General features: G+C 45.7%; 4 protein-coding genes across 4 annotated transcripts; 2 read left to right on the plus strand and 2 right to left on the minus strand.

Annotated features, from left to right (window-relative positions):
- Nucleotides 1-3,636: 3,636 nt before the first annotated feature.
- LOC117193108 (sulfotransferase 1E1-like) lies at nt 3,637-11,396 on the plus strand. Its single transcript, XM_033397829.1, has 7 exons — nt 3,637-3,683; nt 4,211-4,242; nt 6,045-6,078; nt 10,376-10,833; nt 10,890-10,962; nt 11,021-11,158; nt 11,231-11,396. The coding sequence occupies exons 1-7, from the start codon at nt 3,637-3,639 to the stop codon at nt 11,238-11,240; spliced, it is 792 nt and encodes a 263-aa protein (XP_033253720.1). The 3' UTR covers nt 11,241-11,396.
- On the plus strand, nt 6,109-7,054 carry LOC117194128 (luciferin sulfotransferase-like). The gene is made up of 4 exons (XM_033398774.1): nt 6,109-6,491; nt 6,548-6,620; nt 6,679-6,816; nt 6,889-7,054. The coding sequence occupies exons 1-4, from the start codon at nt 6,167-6,169 to the stop codon at nt 6,896-6,898; spliced, it is 546 nt and encodes a 181-aa protein (XP_033254665.1). The 5' UTR covers nt 6,109-6,166; the 3' UTR covers nt 6,899-7,054.
- LOC117194129 (protein lethal(2)essential for life-like) lies at nt 6,993-7,900 on the minus strand. The gene is made up of 3 exons (XM_033398775.1): nt 7,808-7,900; nt 7,366-7,726; nt 6,993-7,286 (listed from the first exon to the last, which is right to left on the minus strand). Exons 2-3 carry the CDS (start codon nt 7,724-7,726, stop codon nt 7,111-7,113), a joined length of 537 nt encoding a protein of 178 aa, XP_033254666.1. The 5' UTR covers nt 7,808-7,900; the 3' UTR covers nt 6,993-7,110.
- Nucleotides 11,397-11,413: 17 nt separating the features above from the next.
- LOC117194130 (protein lethal(2)essential for life-like) lies at nt 11,414-12,232 on the minus strand. Its single transcript, XM_033398776.1, has 3 exons — nt 12,150-12,232; nt 11,708-12,068; nt 11,414-11,628 (listed from the first exon to the last, which is right to left on the minus strand). The coding sequence occupies exons 2-3, from the start codon at nt 12,066-12,068 to the stop codon at nt 11,453-11,455; spliced, it is 537 nt and encodes a 178-aa protein (XP_033254667.1). The 5' UTR covers nt 12,150-12,232; the 3' UTR covers nt 11,414-11,452.
- Between the last annotated feature and the right edge of the window lie 5,197 nt (nt 12,233-17,429).

Consider the following 17,429-nt stretch of genomic DNA (forward strand, 5'->3'; position numbering starts at 1 on the left):
GTGAGCGCGGGCATATGAAGGCTCAGTGTAAGAAGGAGAGCGCAAATGTGGAAAGGGCAGCAAGAGTGGAGAACAAGCAGTGCAGTCTATTAAATGCGTTGGACGCAGATAATTTGAAAAAGAGTATGTGGTGTTTGGATAGTGGTGCCACAAGCCACATGTGTTGTGAGAAACAGTTATTCACAAAGTTCGAGAAACACACAGAAATGATTGGTCTGTCTGACTCCGGTTTCCTAAAAGCTGAAGGAAAAGGGGAAGTAGAGCTGAAGACAGAGATATGCACGCTGCTGTTAAAGAATGTTCTCTATGTGCCCGAAATGAATGGAAATTATTTCTCGGTGAGCAGCGCTGTACAGAATAAATGTGTCGTCACTTTTGGACAAGAATATGCACGAGTTATCCAAAATGGCGAATGCATTGTAAAGGCGAACAGAGTTGGAAACTTGTATATGTTTCGAGGAAAACAAAACAACTGTTTTGCGGCGGTTAAGGCTGATGGTGCCCTGTGGCATAAACGGTACGGCCACTTGAACATCAGTAGTATGAAAGATTTGATCAGCAAAGGAATGGTGCGCGGCATTGAAAATATGGTTTTCCCGGCGAATATGAATTGCAAAACATGTATGGTCAGCAAGATTCATGCGCAACCATTTCCTGTTGCAACCACCAGTAGAGCTCAAGATATATTGGAACTAGTTCATGCAGATGTGTGCGGGCCCTTTGGCACACAGTCGCTTGCTGGATCAAAGTATTTTCTAACCTTCATCGATGACAAATCAAGGCGTATATTTGTGTATTTCCTGCGGACAAAGGATGAAGTCTTCCAGAAGTTCGTCGAGTTCAAAACCCTGGTTGAACGGCAAACGGGAAAAAGTCTCAAATGTATCCGGAGCGACAATGGCGGTGAATTTGTCAACAAATCGTTTGATGAATTTCTGAAAACTAATGGGATTGAGAGGCAGCTGACAGTGGCGTACACTCCACAGCAAAACGGCGTTGCTGAGAGGGCAAACCGCACTCTGGTGGAAATGTCAAGATGTATGCTGGTCCAGTCAGGATTAGGCGAATCCTTGTGGGCTGAGGCAGTCAACGCAGCTGTGTATGTACGGAATCGATCACCGACCAAGGCGCTGACCAGTATGACGCCAATGAAAGCGTGGACTGGTAAGAAACCTTTTGTTGGTCATCTAAAGGTTTTTGGCTCCGTTGCAGTAGCTTTGGACAAGGGTCCAAGGAAGAGTAAACTTCAACCAAAAGGCAAAGAATATCGCATGATTGGATATTCAGTAGCGGCTAAGGGCTATCGACTGTATGACCCTGTGTCTCATCAGGTGATTGAGAGGCGAGATGTTCTCTTTGACGAGATCCAAGACGACAGGATACAGTCACATTCGAACTTCCGAAGGCAGAAGTTAGCATGCAGTCAGGCGGCGATACTGATGACATTGACAGCAGCGGTGGAGACAGCAGCCATGGTGCAAGCGTTGACGGGGAGAATCCCAGTAGCAGCGGTACTGATGGGTACGAGAGCGCAACAGAAAAGGTTGAGTCAGATGAGCCAGCTCCTCGCGTTGGACCTGGCAGACCAAGGCTGATTCGGACCGGCAAACCTGGCCGTCCGAGAAAGGAGTACAACATTCTTGGTGCTCTGGTTGCCAGCGACGTAAAGATTCCAGTATCCTACGAGGAGGCGTTGATCAGTATTCATGCATCACATTGGTCCGAAGCGATGCAACGCGAATATGAGGCATTAATGGCAAACGAGACATGGCAGTTGGCAGACTTACCGGCAGGACAACGAGCAGTTGGATGCAAATGGGTATATAGCCTGAAACGCGACAAAGATGGTCAAATCGAACGATTCAAGGCGCGGCTGGTGGCAAAAGGTTGCTCCCAGCAGTACGGCATAAACTATGCGGAAACATTTTCTCCAGTCTGCAGACTGGAGAGCGTGCGATTTATTCTTGCGCTAGCAGCAGAATTGAAATTATATGTCAACCAAATGGATGTATGTACGGCATACCTCAACAGTGACCTGAGCGATACGGTGTACATGAAGCAACCACAAGGGTACATTGATCGAGCTTATCCAGCGAAGGCTATGCTGCTTAAAAAGGCAATATATGGATTGAAGCAGTCAGGAAGGGAATGGAATTCGAAGCTGAATGGCGTCCTGACTAATCTGGGTTTTGTTTCCTGTGACAACGAGCCGTGCCTCTACCAGCAGAGAGGGAAAGGTAACTTATCGTTAATCTTGGTATATGTTGACGATTTACTTATAGCATGCCAGTCCAGTTTCAAATGCGTTCGAATGTATCGACAAAGGTGTTCCAGAGCTGTTTTTAAGCATGGAGGTGCACCGTGAAGGTGAGCTTGGGCCTATCACCATAGGCCACTCGCAATACATCAAGGAACTATTGCAAGCTCACGACATGGACAAATGTAGACCAGTGGCTACTCCGTTGGATGCGGGGTTCCAGGTGGATTGTACTAATGAGCAGTGTCAAAAGGTTGATCCTGTCATGTATCAATCCATGATTGGTGAGCTGATGTGGCTGGCACTCACAACCAGACCGGACATTTTGCATTCAGTTGCAAAGTTGGCCCAGAGGAACAAAGATCCGCACGCAGAGCATCTGGCTGGTGTGAAGCACGTTCTGAGGTACTTGGCAGCGACGATGAACTTCAAACTACACTATAAAGGGTGTCACCAGCCACTTACTGGATATGTGGATGCGGATTGGGGCGGCGATCGAACTAACCGGAAGTCGTATACGGGCTAGCACGGAGGCAGAATACATGGCACTGTCGTCTGCGTGTAAGGAGTCCATATTCTTACGTCGCTTAATCATTGAAATTGGCTGTGGAGATGAAGCTACCTCAACTACCTTATATGGCGATAATCTGAGCGCACAAGAGCTGGCTAGGAACCCAGTGCATCACTCAAGGACCAAGCATATTGATATTAGATATCACTTTGTACGACAGATTGTAGAAGAAGGTCAAGTTAAGTTAAAGTATGCTAGTACAACAGATATGATTGAGAATCATATTAGATATCACTTTGTACGACAGATTGTAGAAGAAGGTCAAGTTAAGTTAAAGTATGCTAGTACAACAGATATGATTGCAGATATCTTGACCAAGAATCTCCCTAAGAGAAAGCATGTCGAATTTACAAAATTGTTAAGTTTAAATTGAGTTAAATGGAAGCATGCACGCATTGAGGAAGGGTGTTGAAGAATGACCATCTCTAGCAATGCACGCATGTATTGACAGACATATGAGTATGTAGACGTATGTATGAGTGAGAGACGTAACGAAGCGACGTTCTCTTATCTCCCTTTTTGTTCTCCCTTTCGTTCGGTCTCTATCTGCCTGCGAGCAGAGCATTTATTAGTCACAAATAAACCTTACATATGAATGGTTGCGTTTTTACTTTTCGGTACAAGAACTTCCCTTGCAACGGCAGCGAAATTCTGTCCAACATATTTAGCTTGACTAGTTAATAACATAGCAGAATTTGTTTCCCAATTCAATGTTAATAAAATATCTTATAAGTATTTATTTAACATGATCACGTAATAACATAGCAATATGATGCACACTTACATTCAACATGTTGCCAAGCTGAACATGCTTAAGCACATGCTGCTGCAACATGCTGCTAATTTGGTAATTCAGTATAAAATGCGAGTGTCCCTTATCATTACTACTTGGTGGCGCCACCTATCGGTGATAATGTGAACTAACTTCGATCTGAATCCTCCTTCTCAACCATGTAAAATCCTCTCAAATCGATCCTTCACTCATTTATATTCTCTCTCCTCCCTCTTACTGTCAATGAACCTGTTTTTACGATTGGTCCCGTGTTGCGGTTCAAACAACCCTCAAACAGGTAGGTCATCCCTTTGCAATGAATCTAATGTGATAGTTTAGTGGTATTTTTTAAGTGTTTCCTGAAAAACGGTTTCGATGCCCTTGAACCTTTCTACTTTCTCTATAATTTATATTCCTCCTTTGTGTACCTAACACTGTCCCATAGCAAAGTGCCTATATAATAACTACTCATGGGTTACTCCAATTACATTGCAATAAACATCAGCAGCAATAACAACCTTATCAGCCGCTGAATTAGTGTTCAACCAGAGAGAACGAGCGCCCAAAGAGCGTAAATTTTCCCTCAGTTGTAGCTCTATTATACGAGTAGATTCAACGACTGCAACTTCGAGGCGGCTCTGGCCAATGTAACGCTTGTATCAGCCGAGAGAGCTAGTTCGCAGCGCCATCTAGTGGTCGGCACCGTAATGGACGTGGCAGAGCATGGGCTAGGTTTGGGAGGTCACGAAAAGGGCATAGGAAAGGGTGATAGATTTAACAGCCCAGATTGTCAACTTTCTCTGGCATTTTCCTTGTTCTATGAGAGGGCCCGAAGGTTCTAGCATGTTGAGAGGCTTGGCTTCGGTCTCTTCCCGTTTTGGCGCTCGACCCGAGCATTCGTTTTCTTTTATCAGAAAAAAAATATATTTTAATCTCAGTGCTTCAGAAACGAGAAAGTCTTGAGTTAATCCGGCGTTAGTTTTTCCAATCTAGGTAAGATGGAGAAGGGGAGAAAGTAATTGGTCAAACTAGTTAGATGATTTCATCCGCATAGGACCGGCTATTGGCGCAGTTTATACGGCAGAAGAGGAACGCCGTGTCGCCGTATTTTCATTTCAAAACCGACCCGGTTCAGCTTCACGGATCCAAAGACGCCGAGGCGTCGAGGAGATCGAGCGGCCGAGGGACGCAAAAGGGGTCCGGAGGAGCAGCCGAAGCTGCAGTGGAAAATTTACAGGCCCAAGTACCCGGGCGCCAACGACGCTAGTGGGAGTTGAGTGGTTTTTGGAAGGAAAAAAACTCAATCGTCTGGTTGGAGAGCGAGCCAAGGAAGGGCTACATAGCGCAGACTGAGCGCGACCAAGAACAGTCTGAGATTTCGATTGGTGTCGCGAGTGATCGTCGAAAACAGTCCGATTGCGGAAGGTCGGGAAGAGATCGGGAAGGCAGAAATTTGAAAAGAAATAATATGTGTGCTGTCGAGTGTTTTATGTTAATTTAAATAATTTTTTTGTTAGTTTTTTTTGAGAAAGACATCGGCAGTCGACAAGGGGCGGCGCGAACGAGAAAAAGAAAAGGGGCGAGAAAGTTTTTTTTTTAATGTAATGAGTCGCTCAAAGTAAGTGTGGAGAGAGGAAAGTGGGGAATTTGTGAGTGAGTTTTTTTGTGCTTTATGCCATTCCCTATCGGAGTTCTCGTTCCAGGTCCGATTCTCCTCCGGAAAGCGCCTTCGTCGGTGGACATGCGGATCTGCGGGTGAGTGTGAAAGAGAAATGTAAAAGACTCAACTCAAACGATTTGACTCGAGTCCCACTGAAAAAGTAAAGAGGAGAGGGACAAATACTTTATATGCTTCCCCCCTTACTGTTTCTATTTCTTCCCCCCTTTCGGTTTGGCCGTTGTTAATCTTTTTATATGTGAAATAATTATTCATTTTATTTATCACTATTATTAAGTCATTTTGAAATTCCATCTATTTTATCTGTTTTAGGCGTACCTATTTTTGGGTTAGGTTTAGTTTTAGTTTAGAAATTGGTTTATGTAGGATTCAATAAATTTTAGAATGTTCTAGAATATAGTTTGTTTTGCCTTCGGCTAGCCAGATGCCCCTGAGAGCCCCATGAGAACGCAGAGGGGTCATTCCATGAAAATTGCGACCTAGGGATGGCCAAGGAAGGGAGGGTCAATTCGCTTCAACGAGATCTGAGGCGAGGAAAAGCGTTCGGGGACAGGTCGAAGAAAGAGCCAATTATGTGTTCAGTCGAATTTTAGGTCCAAATTAACTCTCGTCGTAGCACGCACAAATTATAACCTTGTAATACTGAGAATGGGCATTAAGTGAGACGAGGGCAAGATCACCACCCCAACTAGCCGACGAGCCTCCCAGCCGGGAATATCTGCGTGCCCCCTTCTCTCACACCCCGACACCTGCCAAATTCGTTACACCAAAGACCTGGAACTGCGCAGTCCATTCGTCGAGTAAGAAGAAGTTCAGACAGACTCGTGCCAACGAAAAACTGGATTGTAAACAAATTCATTTGTATGTTTTATTTCAACACACACGGTGATGATAGTAGTGTTTCGGAATCCCCTCGATGCCTTGGTCTCTCGGTACTATCATGGCGTGACCTATGGCCACAACTACGGCAAGACCTTGGCACAGTTTATCGAAGAGAATCTTGACACAGATGCCACATTCAGAAACGCCATCGAACACGCCCACGAGTTCTATCAGCTGCGCCATGAGCCCTGGCTGTACTACACGAGCTTCGAGCGCATGAATAAGAATCTCCGAGCTGTGGTCGAGGATCTGTGTCGCTTTCTAAACACACCCATAGCGGATCAGCCAATGGATCAACTGCTGAAGCATCTATCTTTTGAGGAGATGAAAAGTAAGTCTGTCACTTAAATGAAGTTCATCTATTTTTTGGGATTGTTTCGAGTACAGAAAATCCAACAACGAATCATCTGTGGGAGATTTTGCAAGTGAATCACAAAGATGCTGGCAAGGAAAAGCACAAGTAAGTAAAAGATTCTTATTTATTTGTTGGACATTTGATGTAGCAAACGATCTTGCAGTTTCGTTCGTCGTGGCAAGGTGAACGGATACAAAGATGAGCTGTCCGGCGAGCAGATAGGGAAGGCGAACCACTACATACAGCGGTGTCTGAAGGAGAAGGCCATAACTCTGGATGAGCTTCTGCTACTAAATGATCCGTAAATAAATGCATGGGCAAATGAAATCTTAGCAGATGATACGAGGTAGAAAACACTCTTTCTCAATTCTAGTTTTGCGTGAAAATCATCAGATAAACTATAGTACTATAGTAAATTAACTGTATAGTATGTATAGGGTACCTAATTTTCCACCAATAACAATTACAAAATTTGCATTTGTTTTAATTCGTAATTGTTGTAATAAAAGCCCAATATCATAGGGACAAATACATAGATATATACCTACTAACTATTGTAACTCTCGGTTTGGTATACAAATCTCAACTAAGGGGCCTAGGTCGTTGTTGTTTCCACCTTCTTGGCATTGTCCTCCTTGGAGGAGGGACCAGTCTGTGTGATTTGCACGACGCGTTCGGTCGATGGTGGGGGCAGCTTCTTCATGGGGGCAGTGATGGTCAGCAGACCGTCCGAGGAGAGGGAGGAGGTGACATTGTCTGGATTGACATAACCTACAATGGAAGGCAAGGGAAGGAAAGGGATTCTGGTTAGAATTGGAAGAATCTGAAGAGAGAAGAGCTTCGAACTCACTGGGCAGCTGGTAGCGTCTGGAAAACTGACGAGACACATAGCCGTGCTCGTCCTGCTTCTCGTCGTGCTTGCCCTCGACGGTGATCTCGTTGAGGAAGAACTGCTGCACATCCAGAATAACCTCAAACTTCTCGTTGTCGATGTTGAGCGTGGAGCCGGGCTCCTGCTTCTGCAGGCTGTTCTTCTGCCAGGGACGCAGGTAGCCCGAGCGCAGAACTGTGGGCCGGGAGTTCCACACCGACGACATTAGATCGTCGCGCTTCATCCCCTGGCCGAAATGCTGGTCCAAGAGGCGCGATGTGCGCATCGGAAAGTCAATCTCATCCCACCAGTCGCGGAACATTAGGGGCACAACGGACATCTACGTTGATGGAGATGGAGAAACGATACGAACGGTGAGCTAATGGCGCAAATAGTCCTCTATATATCCTCCGATTTGTACCTTTGATTCTTTTATATATTTCGTATTCCCGATCTTTCTTGATTCGCCGCTAAAGCACTTTTGATGGAGCTCTCCCAAAAATCACTCGGTTTTATACCCTTACCAGTCTGCTTACAGTCTGTGCTAAAAATATGAAAATTTATTATACCCGATACTCAAAATGAGTATTGGGGTATATTAGATTTGTGGTAAAAGTGGATGTGGGTAACGTCCAGAAGGAATCGTTTCCGACCCCATAAAGTATATATATTCTTGATCAGCATCAATAGCCGAGTCGATTGAGCCCTGTCTGTCTGTCCGTCTGTCCGTCCGTCCGTCCGTCTGTCCGTCCGTCCGTCCCCTTCAGCGCCTAGTGCTCAAAGACTATAAGAACTAGAGCAACGATGTTTTGGATCCAGACTTCTGTGATATGTCACTGCTACAAAAATATTTCAAAACTTCGCCCGGCCACTTCCGCCCCCACAAAAGACGAAAATCTGTGGCATCCACATTTTTAAAGATACGATAAAACCAAAAACGCAGAATCGTAGTGGATGACTATGTGTTCTAGAGTGTAAAATCTCAACCAGATCGTATAATTATTATAGCCAGAATCAAGAAAACAATTTCATTCTTTTTCGCTCTGTCTCTCTCTAACACACAGGTTTCATGGTCGGTTTTGCCAATTGCAAAATATGAGTTCAAGGATCTCAGAACCCATAAGAGCTAGAGCAACCAAATTTGGTATCCACACCCCTGTGATATCGGACCTTGGTTGGTTTGGGAGGTCACGAAAAGGGCATAGGAAAGGGTGATAGATTTAACAGCCCAGATTGTCAACTTTCTCTGGCATTTTCCTTGTTCTATGAGAGGGCCCGAAGGTTCTAGCATGTTGAGAGGCTTGGCTTCGGTCTCTTCCCGTTTTGGCGCTCGACCCGAGCATTCGTTTTCTTTTATCAGAAAAAAAATATATTTTAATCTCAGTGCTTCAGAAACGAGAAAGTCTTGAGTTAATCCGGCGTTAGTTTTTCCAATCTAGGTAAGATGGAGAAGGGGAGAAAGTAATTGGTCAAACTAGTTAGATGATTTCATCCGCATAGGACCGGCTATTGGCGCAGTTTATACGGCAGAAGAGGAACGCCGTGTCGCCGTATTTTCATTTCAAAACCGACCCGGTTCAGCTTCACGGATCCAAAGACGCCGAGGCGTCGAGGAGATCGAGCGGCCGAGGGACGCAAAAGGGGTCCGGAGGAGCAGCCGAAGCTGCAGTGGAAAATTTACAGGCCCAAGTACCCGGGCGCCAACGACGCTAGTGGGAGTTGAGTGGTTTTTGGAAGGAAAAAAACTCAATCGTCTGGTTGGAGAGCGAGCCAAGGAAGGGCTACATAGCGCAGACTGAGCGCGACCAAGAACAGTCTGAGATTTCGATTGGTGTCGCGAGTGATCGTCGAAAACAGTCCGATTGCGGAAGGTCGGGAAGAGATCGGGAAGGCAGAAATTTGAAAAGAAATAATATGTGTGCTGTCGAGTGTTTTATGTTAATTTAAATAATTTTTTTGTTAGTTTTTTTTGAGAAAGACATCGGCAGTCGACAAGGGGCGGCGCGAACGAGAAAAAGAAAAGGGGCGAGAAAGTTTTTTTTTTAATGTAATGAGTCGCTCAAAGTAAGTGTGGAGAGAGGAAAGTGGGGAATTTGTGAGTGAGTTTTTTTGTGCTTTATGCCATTCCCTATCGGAGTTCTCGTTCCAGGTCCGATTCTCCTCCGGAAAGCGCCTTCGTCGGTGGACATGCGGATCTGCGGGTGAGTGTGAAAGAGAAATGTAAAAGACTCAACTCAAACGATTTGACTCGAGTCCCACTGAAAAAGTAAAGAGGAGAGGGACAAATACTTTATATGCTTTCCCCCTTACTGTTTCTATTTCTTCCCCCCTTTCGGTTTGGCCGTTGTTAATCTTTTTATATGTGAAATAATTATTCATTTTATTTATCACTATTATTAAGTCATTTTGAAATTCCATCTATTTTATCTGTTTTAGGCGTACCTATTTTTGGGTTAGGTTTAGTTTTAGTTTAGAAATTGGTTTATGTAGGATTCAATAAATTTTAGAATGTTCTAGAATATAGTTTGTTTTGCCTTCGGCTAGCCAGATGCCCCTGAGAGCCCCATGAGAACGCAGAGGGGTCATTCCATGAAAATTGCGACCTAGGGATGGCCAAGGAAGGGAGGGTCAATTCGCTTCAACGAGATCTGAGGCGAGGAAAAGCGTTCGGGGACAGGTCGAAGAAAGAGCCAATTATGTGTTCAGTCGAATTTTAGGTCCAAATTAACTCTCGTCGTAGCACGCACAAATTATAACCTTGTAATACTGAGAATGGGCATTAAGTGAGACGAGGGCAAGATCACCACCCCAACTAGCCGACGAGCCTCCCAGCCGGGAATATCTGCGTGCCCCCTTCTCTCACACCCCGACACCTGCCAAATTCGTTACACCAAAGACCTGGAACTGCGCAGTCCATTCGTCGAGTAAGAAGAAGTTCAGACAGACTCGTGCCAACGAAAAACTGGATTGTAAACAAATTCATTTGTATGTTTTATTTCAACACACACGGTGATGATAGTAGGGTCTTTGCGCCTGTCCAAGATTTTGTCTCGCCGCGGGTCATCAAGTCCCATCTGCCGCTGCCCCTGCTGCCTGCCCAGTTGTGGCAGAAGCGGCACAAAGTGGTGTACGTGTTTCGGAATCCCCTCGATGCCTTGGTCTCTCGGTACTATCATGGCGTGACCTATGGCCACAACTACGGCAAGACCTTGGCACAGTTTATCGAAGAGAATCTTGACACAGATGCCACATTCAGAAACGCCATCGAACACGCCCACGAGTTCTATCAGCTGCGCCATGAGCCCTGGCTGTACTACACGAGCTTCGAGCGCATGAATAAGAATCTCCGAGCTGTGGTCGAGGATCTGTGTCGCTTTCTGAACAAACCCATAGCGGATCAGCCAATGGATCAACTGCTGAAGCATCTATCTTTTGAGGAGATGAAAAGTAAGTCTGTCACTTAAATGAAGTTCATCTATTTTTTGGGATTGTTTCGAGTACAGAAAATCCAACAACGAATCATCTGTGGGAGATTTTGCAAGTGAATCACAAAGATGCTGGCAAGGAAAAGCACAAGTAAGTAAAAGATTCTTATTTATTTGTTGGACATTTGATGTAGCAAACGATCTTGCAGTTTCGTTCGTCGTGGCAAGGTGAACGGATACAAAGATGAGCTGTCCGGCGAGCAGATAGGGAAGGCGAACCACTACATACAGCGGTGTCTGAAGGAGAAGGCCATAACTCTGGATGAGCTTCTGCTACTAAATGATCCGTAAATAAATGCATGGGCAAATGAAATCTTAGCAGATGATACGAGGTAGAAAACACTCTTTCTCAATTCTAGTTTTGCGTGAAAATCATCAGATAAACTATAGTACTATAGTAAATTAACTGTATAGTATGTATAGGGTACCTAATTTTCCACCAATAACAATTACAAAATTTGCATTTGTTTTAATTCGTAATTGTTGTAATAAAAGCCCAATATCATAGGGACAAATACATAGATATAGACCTACTAACTATTGTAACTCTCGGTTTGGTATACAAATCTCAACTAAGGGGCCTAGGCCGTTGTTGTTTCCACCTTCTTGGCATTGTCCTCCTTGGAGGAGGGACCAGTCTGTGTGATTTGCACGACGCGTTCGGTCGATGGTGGGGGCAGCTTCTTCATGGGGGCAGGGATGGTCAGCAGACCGTCCGAGGAGAGGGAGGAGGTGACATTGTCTGGATTGACATAACCTACAATGGAAGGCAAGGGAAGGAAAGGGATTCTGGTTAGAATTGGAAGAATCTGAAGAGAGAAGAGCTTCGAACTCACTGGGCAGCTGGTAGCGTCTGGAAAACTGACGAGACACATAGCCGTGCTCGTCCTGCTTCTCGTCGTGCTTGCCCTCGACGGTGATCTCGTTGAGGAAGAACTGCTGCACATCCAGAATAACCTCAAACTTCTCGTTGTCGATGTTGAGCGTGGAGCCGGGCTCCTGCTTCTGCAGGCTGTTCTTCTGCCAGGGACGCAGGTAGCCCGAGCGCAGAACTGTGGGCCGGGAGTTCCACACCGACGACATTAGATCGTCGCGCTTCATCCCCTGGCCGAAATGCTGGTCCAAGAGGCGCGATGTGCGCATCGGAAAGTCAATCTCATCCCACCAGTCGCGGAACATTAGGGGCACAACGGACATCTACGTTGATGGAGATGGAGAAACGATACGAACGGTGAGCTAATGGCGCAAATAGTCCTCTATATATCCTCCGATTTGTACCTTTGATTCTTTTATATATTTGGTATTCCCGATCTTTCTTGATTCGCCGCTAAAGCACTTTTGATGGAGCTCTCCCAAAAATCACTCGGTTTTATACCCTTACCAGTCTGCTTACAGTCTGTGCTAAAAATATGAAAATTTATTATACCCGATACTCAAAATGAGTATTGGGGTATATTAGATTTGTGGTAAAAGTGGATGTGGGTAACGTCCAGAAGGAATCGTTTCCGACCCCATAAAGTATATATATTCTTGATCAGCATCAATAGCCGAGTCGATTGGAGCTCTGTCTGTCTGTCCGTCTGTCCGTCCGTCCGTCCGTCCGTCCGTCCGTCCGTCCGTCCCCTTCAGCGCCTAGTGCTCAAAGACTATAAGAACTAGAGCAACGATGTTTTGGATCCAGACTTCTGTGATATGTCACTGCTACAAAAATATTTCAAAACTTCGCCCGGCCACTTCCGCCCCCACAAAAGACGAAAATCTGTGGCATCCACATTTTTAAAGATACGATAAAACCAAAAACGCAGAATCGTAGTGGATGACTATGTGTTCTAGAGTGTAAAATCTCAACCAGATCGTATAATTATTATAGCCAGAATCAAGAAAACAATTTCATTCTTTCTCGCTCTGTCTCTCTCTAACACACAGGTTTCATGGTCGGTTTTGCCAATTGCAAAATATGAGTTCAAGGATCTCAGAACCCATAAGAGCTAGAGCAACCAAATTTGGTATCCACACCCCTGTGATATCGGACCTTGACCGTTTCGTGTCCAAATTTCGCCACACCCCCTTCCGCCCCCGCAACGGACGAAAATCTGGGGCATCCACAAATCTCAGAGACTATTAACGCTAGAGTAACCAAATTTGGTATCCGCACTTCTGTTAGATCTCACTATAAAACGTTTATCTCAGAACTTCGCCCCACGCCCTTCCGCCCCCACAAAGAACGAAAGTCTGTTGCATCCACAATATTGCACATTCGAGAAAACTAAAAACGCAGAATCATAGATAATGACCATATCTATGAGATTGCTGAATCTGGATCAGATCAGATCATTTTTATTGCCAATAGGAACAAATCAATTTGCAGTGGCTACGCAGCCACCGACGTCACGCTCAGACTGATTTTCTGTCTCTCTCGCACGCACTCTTTGTCGTGTCGTTTAATATTAGCGGCGTCTGCCGGAGGAGAGCCATACTGACTAAGTATCGGGTATAAATGTAGAGTTGCGGTGTCCGCAGCAACTCACAACGTTCCCGCTCGTTTTTTTATATCCGATACTCAAAATGAGTACTGGGGTATATTAGATTTGTGGTAAAAGTGGATGTGTGTAACGTCCAGAAGGAATCGTTTCCGACCCCATAAAGTATATATTTTCTTGATCAGCATCAATAGCCGAGTCGATTGGGCCCTGTCTGTCTGTCTGTCTGTCCGTCTGTCCGTCTGTCCGTCTGTCCGTCCGTCCGTCTGTCCGTCCCCTTCAGCGCCTAGTGCTCAAAGACTATAAGAGCTAGAGCAACGATGTTGTGGATCCAGACTTCTGTGATATGTCACTGCTACAAAAATATTTCAAAACTTCGCCCCGCCCACTTCCGCCCCCACAAAGGACGAAAATCTGTGGCATCCACAATTTTAAAGATACGAGAAAACCAAAAACGCAGAATCGTAGAGAATGACCATATCTTTTAGACTGCAGAATTTGAATAAGATCGTTGTGGAGATAATGTTTTTTATCCCCAATCGGCCGACTAATTATTTCGAATTAAACAAAACTCGGCGCAGAAATAAAATTACGATATGTTCTTTAATGCGTGACATCCAAATTGCAAGTGTGGCTTGCCTGCCCTTTACATTGCCGCTCCGATCGCTAAGCGCAGCTTCGCTCGGCCGACGTCGGTAGGCAGTCGCAAAGCGGAGATAGCGAAGAGCGAGCTGGCAGAGAGCGTTTAGCAGGGCAAGCAAGCGCAAAGCTTTAACAAACAAATGAGTGACATAGACATAAGTAACAAACAAAATAAGCGGCTGAGGGCCAAGAATTAGGTGCTATTTGGCAAGCAGCTAATCGGCTGGGTTCTGCTCCGAACATTCACCCACCGTTGGAAGGCAAAGGCTTTCAAAAGATCCATCCTGAAGGGGCAGAACCGCTATTTTTCCAACGGCCCTCTTGAAGATGCTTGCTTGGGCGCAGCTGGCGGCTACGCTGGGATGATCGTCGAACGCAGCAATCGGCGCTTCTTTACGAAGGCGGCTTGTCGTGATTACGTCTTGTTCATCGGGAGCCTCTGTAATTGCATAGAATGGCAGGAAATTTGGCAATGTAGAAACTGTTGAAAGTTGAATTTCATTTGGCGTGGATATGTAGGTTTTTAATATATGGAAAAGTTCGCGCTGCAGTTCCTGATTCTCCGATCGCAGCTTTTCCACTTGCACCTGGCACTCGAGCAGCTGCTTCCTGCATTGCTGCTCTAAGTTTTGGTACTCCAGCGTTGTGGGTCGAAAATCGTCAATAGAGATGCACGAGGAATTTTCAAAAGCGGCTAAAGCTGCACGCTTATTCTCCGAGCTATCAATGCTTCCTGATACTATCCAACCAAGTTTTGTCTCCTGCAATGTTGGCAATTGGGTTGATAGTCGAATCTGTCCGACGCACATTAAATCGAAGAACAAACCAGAACCTATCAACAGATCGATACGTTGGGGCTTGGAGAAATTAGGATCAGCTAGTTTTAGATTATTCGGTATTGGCCAATCCTTTGCGTCTACGCCGAAGTTAGGCTGCATTGCCGTAATTGAGTTGGTGACAATTGCAGCGAAGGAAGCTCGATACCTTGCGTCCTGGGATTGTACAACGATATGTACAGACTTGCTCGAAGGTAGAATGGAATCTCCGATTCCAGAGATGTGAACATAAGACGAGCGATGATCCAACTGCAACTCATCAGCAAGTCTAGATGTTACAAAGTTTGCCTGTGATGCAGAATCCAAAATGGCACGACATGGGATAAGTGCTCCATAACGATCTGTTACATGGACGAGGGCAGTAGGTAGCAACACGTTCTGGCTATGCTGAGATTTCTGGATCGAGGAGGGAGGGCTAGAACACCCGCTTGCTAGAAGCACAGTCGCGGCCTCTTGCTGGATCGATTCCTCGGCCGGTGAAGAGGAAGATGAAACACCAGTTCCCGATGGAATGTGGAGTAGCGTGTGATGTTTGGCCTGGCAATGCCTGCAAAGTCCTGACCTGCACCTCTGCAATTCATGGCCTTTGTTGAGGCAGTTCAAACACAAGCGGCTCTTCTTTGCTTCTTTGTATCGTTCAAACGCAGAGAGATTCAGGAATTCCTGACATTTAGATATGTAATGCTCGGAGGAATTGCAATGGTTACATATGGGGTTAGGATGGTCGTTACTGGAGGTGATAAGGGTGACGTGTTTGTCTTCTCCCACCTGCTGGCTAGGAATTGTTACCATAGCCGATCCCAAATTTTCCAGCATCCGACATCTTGCTTCCAAGAATGAGGCCATGCTTGACCACCGAGGCAATCCTGACGTCGGCAAGTTCTCTTCCCATTTCTCCTTTGTTTTGTGGTCCAGTTTCGTGCCTATGATGAAGATCAGCAACCCATCCGAAATCTCCTGCGGGGTCGCCAAGGTCTGAAGTGCACGCAAGTGCGAATTGATTTTGTCGCTGAGCGCGCGCAAGCCGATAGCTGAGCCCTTCTCCACCCCTTGCAGCCCGAAAATAGCCTTGACGTGTGCCTGAAAATGTAACAGTTTATTATCGAATCGCAACATTAGCAAATTCAACGCCTTGTCGTAATTCTCCTCAGAAAGTTCCAAGGAACGAATCGTATCCAGCGCAGCACCATCTAGACATCCACGAAGATATTGGAATTTTTCGATGATTGGTATACGATGGTCTTTGTGCACCATTGTCGAGAACATCGAGTGGAATTCTGGCCAATCCATGTAGTTCCCACCGAATTGCGGAAGCTGCAACTCGGGCATTCGAGAACGGCCTATACTATTATAGGCGAACAACGACGAATTCCCCTCGAGAGTATGCCGAGCCGTTGAATTGGCAACATTTACCGTGCGAGCAGCCATCAACTCCCGCGACAGCCTGGACCTAACCTTGACATAAACATTCGAAAAGTCCAGCCGGGCATCATGGGCTAACTGCAGTAAATCCAGCCTTTCAAGGCTCGTTTGAGCGGCATCGAAATCCGCATTCATTCGCTCGATTTGCTCTAAGCGAGCTTGAAGTTCTGCCTCATCTAACTCGGCAAGCTCTTCCTTGGTGAGAAAGCGATCCATGGCCTTTAGTTGGCGCGCGATGGACTCGGCCTTGTGCTTGTAGAAATCTACATCACTCGGCATTGCTGCGTTCGCGACATTGGTAGGCTCAGGTGCTGCCATGTTGAGGTTTTAAAAGAGTCACTCAGCACGACCGAAAAAGACACCCTGTATACGTATAAACGTGGGAACCGAAAGCAAAGGGATTACAGCTAATGCCTTTAGCTGTGCGAGCTGTCCGATTCCGCTTTGTACTCCGCTTGTGTGTATTAGTGAGTTCGCTGCACTGCCTACCGCACTGCACTGACCGAATTGTCGCGACAGAGAAATTAATAGCCAGCAATGCGTGTATGTAGGTGTATGTAAGTGTGTTTTAGCACCGAATTGTGCTTAACCGCCGAAAATTTGCTAGGGCTAACGAATGAGGATCGCGAATGATTATTAATTGACACTGCAACTCACTCGGAACGTCGGGGTCACCAAATTTTATGTGGAGATAATGTTTTTTATCCCCAATCGGCCGACTAATTATTTCGAATTAAACAAAACTCGGCGCAGAAATAAAATTACGATATGTTCTTTAATGCGTGACATCCAAATTGCAAGTGTGGCTTGCCTGCCCTTTACATTGCCGCTCCGATCGCTAAGCGCAGCTTCGCTCGGCCGACGTCGGTAGGCAGACGCAAAGCGGAGATAGCGAAGAGCGAGCTGGCAGAGAGCGTTTAGCAGGGCAAGCAAGCGCAAAGCTTTAACAAACAAATGAGTGACATAGACATAAGTAACAAACAAAATAAGCGGCTGAGGGCCAAGAATTAGGTGCTATTTGGCAAGCAGCTAATCGGCTGGGTTCTGCTCCGAACAATCGTATTATTATTATTATAGCCAGCATCAAGAAAACAATTTCATTTTTTCTCGCCCTGTCTCTCTCTAACACACACGTAGCATAGCCGGCTTTGCTTAGAGTAAAACATTAGCGCCTGGAT

This window comes from Drosophila miranda, assembly GCF_003369915.1.
Source record: "Drosophila miranda strain MSH22 chromosome Y unlocalized genomic scaffold, D.miranda_PacBio2.1 Contig_Y2_pilon, whole genome shotgun sequence".
Classification (NCBI taxonomy): domain Eukaryota; kingdom Metazoa; phylum Arthropoda; class Insecta; order Diptera; family Drosophilidae; genus Drosophila; species Drosophila miranda.

Excerpts from the sequence above, each read along its gene's own strand:
- LOC117193108 (XM_033397829.1), top strand. The coding sequence starts at position 3,637 with ATGCTTAAGCACATGCTGCTGCAACATGCTGCTAATTTGGTAATTCA. Across the intron at positions 4,243-6,044 it reads CAACTTCGAGGCGGCTCTGG|CCAAAGACCTGGAACTGCGC; the intron begins CCAATGTAACGC and ends AAATTCGTTACA. Across the intron at positions 6,079-10,375 it reads CTGCGCAGTCCATTCGTCGA|GTTTTATTTCAACACACACG; the intron begins GTAAGAAGAAGT and ends ATTCATTTGTAT.
- LOC117194128 (XM_033398774.1), top strand. The coding sequence starts at position 6,167 with ATGATAGTAGTGTTTCGGAATCCCCTCGATGCCTTGGTCTCTCGGTAC. Across the intron at positions 6,492-6,547 it reads ATCTTTTGAGGAGATGAAAA|AAAATCCAACAACGAATCAT; the intron begins GTAAGTCTGTCA and ends TTTCGAGTACAG. Across the intron at positions 6,621-6,678 it reads GCTGGCAAGGAAAAGCACAA|TTTCGTTCGTCGTGGCAAGG; the intron begins GTAAGTAAAAGA and ends ACGATCTTGCAG.
- LOC117194129 (XM_033398775.1), bottom strand. The coding sequence starts at position 7,726 with ATGTCCGTTGTGCCCCTAATGTTCCGCGACTGGTGGGATGAGATTGAC. Across the intron at positions 7,287-7,365 it reads CAGACGCTACCAGCTGCCCA|GTTATGTCAATCCAGACAAT; the intron begins GTGAGTTCGAAG and ends CTTCCATTGTAG.
- LOC117194130 (XM_033398776.1), bottom strand. The coding sequence starts at position 12,068 with ATGTCCGTTGTGCCCCTAATGTTCCGCGACTGGTGGGATGAGATTGAC. Across the intron at positions 11,629-11,707 it reads CAGACGCTACCAGCTGCCCA|GTTATGTCAATCCAGACAAT; the intron begins GTGAGTTCGAAG and ends CTTCCATTGTAG.